Source organism: Electrophorus electricus, chromosome 6 (assembly GCF_013358815.1).
Source record: "Electrophorus electricus isolate fEleEle1 chromosome 6, fEleEle1.pri, whole genome shotgun sequence".
NCBI lineage: Eukaryota > Metazoa > Chordata > Actinopteri > Gymnotiformes > Gymnotidae > Electrophorus > Electrophorus electricus.
In genome coordinates, this window is record NC_049540.1 from 180,116 (window position 1) to 190,000 (window position 9,885).

Here is a 9,885-nt window from a genome sequence, read left to right on the forward strand (position 1 = left end):
TGGTGAGTCACATCTGAACACTTTAATTTGTGTTAATACAAGTAATCCTTTTTTAAAGCATTATATCATTACAAAACCCTGCCAGAGTACTTCACATTATTCCTATTGGCAGGGAGATCTCCTATGATCTAGAAATACAGCCAGAAATCTCAGGTCTTGCATTCATGTTATATTTTAATAAGGTTTTTTGTAAACTACCTGCCTAATGCCAAAACAGGCCTGAAACAACACAGAATATAAAAGTGCATAGAAAGAAAATCCACAGGACGTCTGAATTAACAGCACCACACTAATATATAGAACTTTAAAACACCAAAGCTTTACCCAAGAGTATAAAATAAAGGAGCTTGTTGTAAACAAAACCACAACCCTGTTCTGAGACACACACACACACACACACACACACACACACACACACACACACACACACAGTAGTCTTTAAATTCTCTCTTTTTAAAGACGTGCCCCATCAAAACCAATTTTGTTTCAGAATATTTAAATCAATTAAAGGCTCAAAGCTTTTTAATATTAATGAATATTCAAGTAAAGTGCCTCCATTATTACGTTACAGGACAGAGGCACAATTACAGAAATCCGAACACTACACAACAGATCTTTCTGGAATATCTGACTGGATCCCTGTAAACATTTTAGGATGAAATGATTCTGAGCCTTTGGATTTTCAGTCAGAAGGCTGTAAATGATAAAGCACTCTGTACTCGTCATTGTGTGTACACACCCCAGAAACAGATGAACCGCTAGCACTCTGAATGACACCCAGTTAACTTAACCACGCCAGGACACACACACACACACACACACACACACACACACACACACACACACACACACACACACACACACACACACACACACACACACACACACACACACACACACACACACCTTGCTGATGTGACACGGAGTGCCATGGTCATTTGACTCCACACCACCATGGTGAGTTCAAGGTCTGACTACTGCAGCATGTGTGGCACCTCTGCTTTAAAATCACCATGCTTGACTTAGCCACTCCCACTTATGTTACATGTGCTGTCCTCCTGGAATTGGCCCCTCCCCTTCAGAAAGGGCTGCCACGGTGGCTGAGCGCCTCCTGAGCTCCTTTCAGCATCTCCCTCTTCACACACTTCCAGAAACCAGACACACCCTGCTGAGATTGAACCTGCACATATATATATATATATATACACACACACACACACACACACACACTAAATAGACAGACAGCAACAACTGGCAATATACAAATACACATTATACAACAAACATCACTAATACAATTTTCATTTGGATTAAAATGCCACTGATACACACACACACACACACACACACCAGAAGTTTCTCCAGCTGCAGGGCTGTATAGTAACACAGCAACATAAACTCCTGTAACCTCTCCCCCCATTCTAACCTCTCCCCTAGCCTCCACCCCTCCCCCTCTTCTAACCACTAACCCCTTAACCCTATTATAACCCCTCACCCCTGTTCTAAACCCTCACTCCTATTAGAAATCTCAGGACAGAGCCAGAGACTGATACTAAATACACCACTGTGATCGTGTTTAATGTGAGCGTGTTGCAAGTCCCTCACCCTGAGGCCCCGAAGGACTCTGTCCTTCATCACACCAATGAACTCCATATGGCTCAGACAGTTGTCACCGTCCAGGTCGAAGAGTTTGAACACAGTGTCCAGGACATTCTCAGAGAGCTCCTGGCCTGTGGCGATCTTCACTGCCCTCTTGAACTCAGCTGCAGCAGACAGAAGGGAGAGCAAGGCATGCTGGGTATTCCAAGAGCACAACAATTGGAGTTAACACGCCATGATGTCACTTCCTGATGTAAATGTTCTGATTGAGGGCAAGTGATTAGACACATCATCTGCAGCAGTATATTCAACACAAACACACAGGGATTATTACAGCAACAGGGTTGTGGGTGAGCGCAGGTGGTGCAGAGTTGCGGGTGGGGTTTACCCATTCCGATGGGTCTGTTGGATTCTGCAATCATCTTCATGGACAAGGCGAAGTCATCCAGGTTGTTGGTGAAGAGGCAGAAGGCTTTGAACTCCTCAAAGGTGATGCTCTAACAAACAAGGAAAAGAGGGCGTTACCAAACGAGGCACAGAGGGGATGCTCTAACAGAACAAGGCACAGATTGGGCACTCTAACAAAATGAGGCACGGAGGTGACGCCCTCAGGGGCGGGGTCTCGGGACATGTGGAGCACCACCTCTCCTGCAGGGATCCTCCTCCTCATGTTTTCCAGGTAGGCCTCATTGTCCTCCTCATTAGTGAAGTGGAGGAGCCAGTCTGCGAAGTCCTCTCGGAGCATGGAGCCCATTCCTCTGGAGAACTGCAGGAACTCCATCTCCTGCACCTCTGCCTGCAGGTCCTCCATGAACCTGCACACAAGCCCAACAAACCACCACCACAACGCATCACATCAGTGGTGGGCCACCAGCGCTCATCCACATTAGCATGTCTAGCCAAGAAAACACTAGAAACAAAGCAACAAATAACCAAGTGGAACACGGCGACACCCAGACACGGGAGCCCGACCTGTAGAACTCTCTGTACTGTAATTTGTTCTGGCCTCTGCGACCAAAAAAGAAGGCCTGGAGAGAGGTTGAGGGCTCATCACTGTCCTCTGGTGCCACCACCTGGAGACAAACAGGAAGGCAGACGTGTGTACCCAGTAACTCCACTAGCACAACACACACTACAAACCTATCAGTCGAGCTCCATCTAAATGACCTGCGTGTCATTTTTGACGTGCTATGTCCAATTTAGCTGACTGTCCTCTGACACACAAAATCTTTGGACACATTATCTACATATTATCTTTCTTATCAATAGATGACATTTGCAGTTTGATATTACTCATTTAATGACAGGTAACTAATACATACCTCTTTCTCCCAACATAAGTGCTGTCACAGTTTCGCAAGTTAGAGCTGTGTATGTCTGAGATTATGATGATCATTTAAAAGTACGGCAGCCTTTAAGCCACCCACATCTTTCTAAACGGAACTACAAGGTCATGACAGGTTCAGGAGTTTGCTGGAGCTAGATGCTTCACACATTCCCTCAGACAGGTGTGAGCGGGGAGAATTAGAGCAGGGCCAAGCCCACAGCTACTGTAGCAGCAATTGGAGACTCTGCTAGGCCTGCAGGTGGCACTCTTCTGAAGTGAACCCACCTCTGCCGCATCTTCCTTTGAAACCTTCCGTTTCCCCAGGACTTTCTTCAGCTTGGGAACAAAAGGATATGAGTCACTCCACCACTGTAGTAAAGAGCAAAAATGAATTGATCCCAGATCCGTGTTGTTACCTGTAGGCACCTAGTGCCTCAGCACAGGTAGGTATATGGATAAGGAAAGAACTGATCCCAGATCTGTATTGTTACTCATAGGAGTGACAGAGAGAGGGTTCATCTATATAAACAGCACAATCTGGGCAGGAGATCTTCAGTCCTCCCAATCCCCCAATTAAGATGATCCCAGACCAGCACTCTCATAGCACACAGAGATTCCTGAGGCCTACATCATGAAGCATTTAGATTTAGCCTGACAGCCGGTGGGTTCAGCTTCATGATCCAGACCTCATGAGGATGCGTTACTCTTACATGTAACAGTAACCATGCCAGATTACATACCTTGCTGATCCAATGCATCTCTCGCCAGCATTAACAAAGATACAGGCAGCATAGGTCAGTCTATGGACTACAATACCCACAATCCTCCATTTCTCTGACTCCTTCAGAGCACAGGTAATGCACATTCCAATGACCTGGTTTATTAACTGATCACAGATCTGTAGGGTTACTTCCAGGCCCCAGGGGCCCCAGCACAGATCTGATGGAGGAAACTGTGATTGTTTCTGGAAACAAAGTGTGACTGCAGTCATGCAGACATTCCACACATGCTAATGGAATCACTAATATCAGACTTTCCATTTAATCAAACTCTTAAAGGGACAACTGCTCACAACCACACTGGTGTAGAATAGAAAAAAAACTATATAATAATCACCTGATGGATTTGCTTTAACTGTTGCCATGGAGACTGAACATAGAAAACAATTCTAGGCTCATGTATAGACTGCAGGAAAATATCTGTTCCACCAAAGATAGATAACGGAGACAGATAAACCGCCATTCAGCCAGGGGACAGGAAAGTCTACACATACACGTACTACACCTCCTGCTCTCCTAGAACCACACCTGGAACATTTCAGACAGGTCACCAGGTTTAAGAAATTAGGTAAAACCATTTAGAAGTGGACTTTACAATCAGTGTGTTAGTTGTGTTTTTTAATAATTACAAACAAAAAGCTACATTACATTCAAAATGGAACCTGTGAAATTAAGACATATTATTTTTTAAGGAACAACAAATAAAAATTGGGTATGGAAAAAAACTGATCTGAATTATCTGAAGTGAATCACTCTAATCTGAACTGGACAGTGTGAATGTGAACACATACCTTCTCAAACTCTTTTTTGTCCACCTGCTCGTTGCCATCAACATCGAGCATCTGGAACGCGATGTGGAACCCTGTGTGTGGCTCTGCGGTAAAACAACCTGCTATGGTCACACGTTTCTAGAACATTCTCTAACGCAAAACATCCCATATTACACTTGTGAAGAGTTACCCTCCTCCATAATCTAGCCTCAGAGGATCACACATGAGAAAAAAAAAAAAAACACAGGTAAATAAGATGTTGCAATGGTAGCTCAGTGGTTAAGATACTCAACTAGTAATCAGAAGGTTGCTGGTTCAAGTCCCACCATTACCAAGTTGCCACTGTTGGCCCCCTGAGCAAGACCCTTAACCCTCAAGTTGTACTCAGTCATAACTGTAAGTCATTTTGATTTGGATAAAAGTGTCGAATAAATGCTGTAAATGTAAAACGTGCGTTACACAGCAGATGCTATTAACCAGAGCAGGGAAACCACTTAACAGTGGAGAACCTGGAGAGTTTTACAGAGCAAGAGTTCTTTTTCCTGCCACTGCTCTACTGTGAAGCACAAAAGCCAGAAACCTTTCTGATCTGGAAAATGGACTTCAGTTGAAAAAAATCCTTGCTGTTTAATGATCTCAGAGGAGCTAAGCAACTGTAAGCCTGTTGGGGAAATACTCCCCCAGTTACTCAGCTGCAGAGAACTTAATACTCAACAGGGACACTTAACTGAACATAGCCATATGACAGCCTACAGACAACCTACAGATAGCACTGACTGCACTCACAGACTATTTGGAGCAAATATAATCTTTATTAATGAAAGTCAAAACTACATTTTAAGAAAATTTTCAAATTATTAACTGAATTAATAATGGAAGTGATGTCTATGTGAGCAAGGAATAAGATATTAGCCAACATACTCTGGAGATCAGGGATCGAATGCAACCTTCTAATGCTCAACGTCCAACAAAGTGCAGGAGGAGTTACTCACTGGTGAGGATGGTGAGGAGAAAAAGGTACTCTGTGTAAGAGATGAGCCCTGTAATAACACAGAAACCAAACAAAGCAAAGCTACTGTAAACCGAGCATGTGCGTAGGTGTGTTTCTGAGCGGGTGTGTGTGCATGTATAGGTGTGTGCCTGAACTAGCGTGCGTGTGTGTATAGGTGTGTGCCTGAGCTAGTCCACGTGTGGCGTGAGCTGGAGTGTGTGTGTGTGTGTGTGTGTGTATAGGTGTGTGCTTGAGCTGGCGCGCATGTGTGTATAGGTGTGTGCCTGAGCTGGCACGCATGTGCATGTGTGTGTGTATAGGTGTGTGCCTGAGCTAGTCCACGTGTGGCGTGAGCTGGAGTGTGTGTGTGTGTGTGTGTGTATAGGTGTGTGCCTGAGCTGGCACACGTGTGTGTATAGGTGTGTGCCTGAGCTGGCACACGTGTGTGTATAGGTGTGTGCCTGAGCTGGCGCGCATGTATGTATAGGTATGAGGTGTGTGCCTGAGCTGGCGTGTGTGTATGAGGTGTGTGCCTGAGCTTGCGCGCGTGTGCGTATAGTTGTGTGCCTGAGCTGGCGCGCGTGTGTGTAGATGTGTGCCTGTGCTGGTGCGCATGTATGTATAGGTATGAGGTGTGTGCCTGAGCTGGCGTGTGTGTATAGGTGTGTTCCTGAGCTGGCACACGTGTGTGTATAGGTGTGTGCCTGTGCTGGTGCGCATGTATGTATAGGTATGAGGTGTGTGCCTGAGCTGGCGTGTGTGTATAGGTGTGTGCCTGAGCTTGCGCGCGTGTGTGTAGGTGTGTGCCTGAGCTCGCGCGTATGTATGTGTGTGTGTGTGTGTGTGTGTGTGTGTGTGTGTGTGTGTATCGGTGTGTGCCTGAGCTGGCGCGCATGTGTGTGTATAGGTGTGTGCCTGAGCTGGCGCGTGTGTGTATAGGTGTGTGCCTGAGCTGAGGCGTGTGTGTATAGGTGTGTGCCTGAGCTGGCGCGCATGTATGTATAGGTATGAGGTGTGTGCCTGAGCTGGCGTGTGTGTATAGGTGTGTGCCTGAACTTGCGCGCATGTGCGTATAGTTGTGTGCCTGAACTGGCACACGTGTGTGTATAGGTGTGTGCCTGAGCTGGCGCGCATGTATGTATAGGTATGAGGTGTGTGCCTGAGCTGGCGTGTGTGTATAGGTGTGTGCCTGAGCTTGCGCGCATGTGCGTATAGTTGTGTGCCTGAGCTGGCGCGCGTGTGTGTAGATGTGTGCCTGAGCTGGTGCACATGTATGTATAGGTATGAGGTGTGTGCCTGAGCTGGCGTGTGTGTATAGGTGTGTGCCTGAGCTTGCGCGCATGTGCGTATAGTTGTGTGCCTGAACTGGCACACGTGTGTGTATAGGTGTGTGCCTGAGCTGGCGCGCATGTATGTATAGGTATGAGGTGTGTGCCTGAGCTGGCGTGTGTGTATAGGTGTGTGCCTGAGCTTGCGCGCATGTGCGTATAGTTGTGTGCCTGAGCTGGCGCGCGTGTGTGTAGATGTGTGCCTGTGCTGGTGCGCATGTATGTATAGGTATGAGGTGTGTGCCTGAGCTGGCGTGTGTGTATAGGTGTGTGCCTGAGCTTGCGCGCGTGTGTGTAGGTGTGTGCCTGAGCTCGCGCGTATGTATGTGTGTGTGTGTGTGTGTGTGTGTGTGTGTGTGTGTGTATCGGTGTGTGCCTGAGCTGGCGCGCATGTGTGTGTATAGGTGTGTGCCTGAGCTGGCGCGTGTGTGTATAGGTGTGTGCCTGAGCTGAGGCGTGTGTGTATAGGTGTGTGCCTGAGCTGGCGCGCATGTATGTATAGGTATGAGGTGTGTGCCTGAGCTGGCGTGTGTGTATAGGTGTGTGCCTGAGCTGGCGCGCATGTGTGTGTATAGGTGTGTGCCTGAGCTGGCGCGTGTGTGTATAGGTGTGTGCCTGAGCTGGCGCGCATGTATGTATAGGTATGAGGTGTGTGCCTGAGCTGGCGTGTGTGTATAGGTGTGTGCCTGAGCTTGCACGCATGTGCGTATAGTTGTGTGCCTGAGCTTGCGCGCGTGTGTGTAGGTGTGTGCCTGAGCTCGCGCGTATGTATGTGTGTGTGTGTGTGTGTGTGTGTGTGTGTGTGTGTGTGTGTGTGTGTATCGGTGTGTGCCTGAGCTGGCGCGCATGTGTGTGTATAGGTGTGTGCCTGAGCTGGCGCGTGTGTGTATAGGTGTGTGCCTGAGCTGGCGCGCGTGTGTGTAGATGTGTGCCTGAGCTGGTGCACATGTATGTATAGGTATGAGGTGTGTGCCTGAGCTGGCGTGTGTGTATAGGTGTGTGCCTGAGCTTGCGCGCGTGTGCGTATAGTTGTGTGCCTGAACTGGCACGCGCGTGTGTGTAGATGTGTGCCTGAGCTGGTGCGCATGTATGTATAGGTATGAGGTGTGTGCCTGAGCTGGCGTGTGTGTATAGGTGTGTGCCTGAGCTTGCGCGCGTGTGTGTAGGTGTGTGCCTGAGCTCGCGCGTATGTATGTGTGTGTATGTGTGTGTGTGTGTGTGTGTGTGTGTGTGTGTGTGTGTGTGTGTGTGTGTGTGTATCGGTGTGTGCCTGAGCTGGCGCGCATGTGTGTGTATAGGTGTGTGCCTGAGCTGGCGCGTGTGTGTATAGGTGTGTGCCTGAGCTGAGGCGTGTGTGTATAGGTGTGTGCCTGAGCTGGCGCGCATGTATGTATAGGTATGAGGTGTGTGCCTGAGCTGGCGTGTGTGTATAGGTGTGTGCCTGAGCTTGCGCGCATGTGCGTATAGGTGTGTGCCTGAGCTTGCGCGCATGTGCGTATAGTTGTGTGCCTGAGCTGGCGTGCGTGTGTGTAGATGTGTGCCTGTGCTGGTGCGCATGTATGTATAGGTATGAGGTGTGTGCCTGAGCTGGCGTGTGTGTATAGGTGTGTGCCTGAGCTTGCGCGCGTGTGTGTAGGTGTGTGCCTGAGCTCGCGCGTATGTATGTGTGTGTATGTGTGTGTGTGTGTGTGTGTGTGTGTGTGTGTGTGTGTGTGTGTGTGTGTGTGTGTGTGTGTGTGTGTATCGGTGTGTGCCTGAGCTGGCGCGCATGTGTGTGTATAGGTGTGTGCCTGAGCTGGCGCGTGTGTGTATAGGTGTGTGCCTGAGCTGAGGCGTGTGTGTATAGGTGTGTGCCTGAGCTGGCGCGCATGTATGTATAGGTATGAGGTGTGTGCCTGAGCTGGCGTGTGTGTATAGGTGTGTGCCTGAGCTTGCGCGCATGTGCGTATAGTTGTGTGCCTGAGCTGGCGCGCGTGTGTGTAGATGTGTGCCTGTGCTGGTGCGCATGTATGTATAGGTATGAGGTGTGTGCCTGAGCTGGCGTGTGTGTATAGGTGTGTGCCTGAGCTTGCGCGCGTGTGTGTAGGTGTGTGCCTGAGCTCGCGCGTATGTATGTGTATGTGTGTGTGTGTGTGTGTGTTTGTGTGTGTGTGTGTATCGGTGTGTGCCTGAGCTGGCGCGAATGTGTGTGTATAGGTGTGTGCCTGAGCTGGCGCGTGTGTGTATAGGTGTGTGCCTGAGCTGAGGCGTGTGTGTATAGGTGTGTGCCTGAGCTGGCGCGCATGTATGTATAGGTATGAGGTGTGTGCCTGAGCTGGCGTGTGTGTATAGGTGTGTGCCTGAGCTTGCACGCATGTGCGTATAGTTGTGTGCCTGAGCTGGCGCGCGTGTGTGTAGATGTGTGCCTGAGCTGGTGCACATGTATGTATAGGTATGAGGTGTGTGCCTGAGCTGGCGTGTGTGTATAGGTGTGTGCCTGAGCTTGCGCGCGTGTGCGTATAGTTGTGTGCCTGAGCTGGCACGCGCGTGTGTGTAGGTGTGTGCCTGAGCTGGTGCGTGTATAGGTGTGTGCCTGAGCTGGCGCGCATGTATGTATAGGTATGAGGCGTGTGCCTGAGCTGGCGTGTGTGTATAGGTGTGTGCCTGAGCTTGCTCGCGTGTGTGTGTATAGTTGTGTGCCTGAGCTGGCACGCGCGTGTGTGTGTGTGCCTGAGCTGGCGAGTGCGCATGTGTGTGCAGATGTGTGCCTGAGCTGGCAGGAGTGTGCGCACGTGTTTATAGCTGTGTGCCTGAGCTCGCGCATATGTATGTGTGTGTGTGTATATCGGTGTGTGCCTGAGCTGGCTCGCAGGTGTGTATATAGGTGTGTGCCTGAGCTGGCGCGTGTGTGTATAGGTGCGTGCCTGAGCTGAGGCGTGTGTGTATAGGTGCGTGCCTGAGCTAAGGCGTGTGTATAGGTGTGTGCCTGAGCTGGTGCGTGCGCGTGTGTGTGTATATAGGTGTGTATACGTGTGTGCCTGAGCTGGTGCGTGTATAGGTGTGTGCCTGAGCTGGTGCCCGTGTGTGTATAGGTATGAGGTGTGTGCCTGAG

General features: G+C 49.1%; 1 protein-coding gene across 1 annotated transcript in view; it reads right to left on the minus strand.

Moving 5' to 3' along the window:
- Positions 1-9,885, minus strand: part of micu2 (mitochondrial calcium uptake 2) — a 27,450-nt gene continuing 17,565 nt past the window's right edge. Inside the window, exons 5-12 of the mRNA XM_027029513.2 lie at positions 5,468-5,515; positions 4,497-4,579; positions 3,212-3,262; positions 2,572-2,672; positions 2,243-2,414; positions 1,988-2,096; positions 1,606-1,763; positions 1-1,180 (exon numbers count right to left, since the gene is read on the minus strand). Coding sequence (XP_026885314.2) covers positions 1,079-1,180; positions 1,606-1,763; positions 1,988-2,096; positions 2,243-2,414; positions 2,572-2,672; positions 3,212-3,262; positions 4,497-4,579; positions 5,468-5,515 — 824 coding nt within the window. The 3' untranslated portion in view covers positions 1-1,078. The remainder of the gene's footprint in view (positions 1,181-1,605; positions 1,764-1,987; positions 2,097-2,242; positions 2,415-2,571; positions 2,673-3,211; positions 3,263-4,496; positions 4,580-5,467; positions 5,516-9,885) is intronic.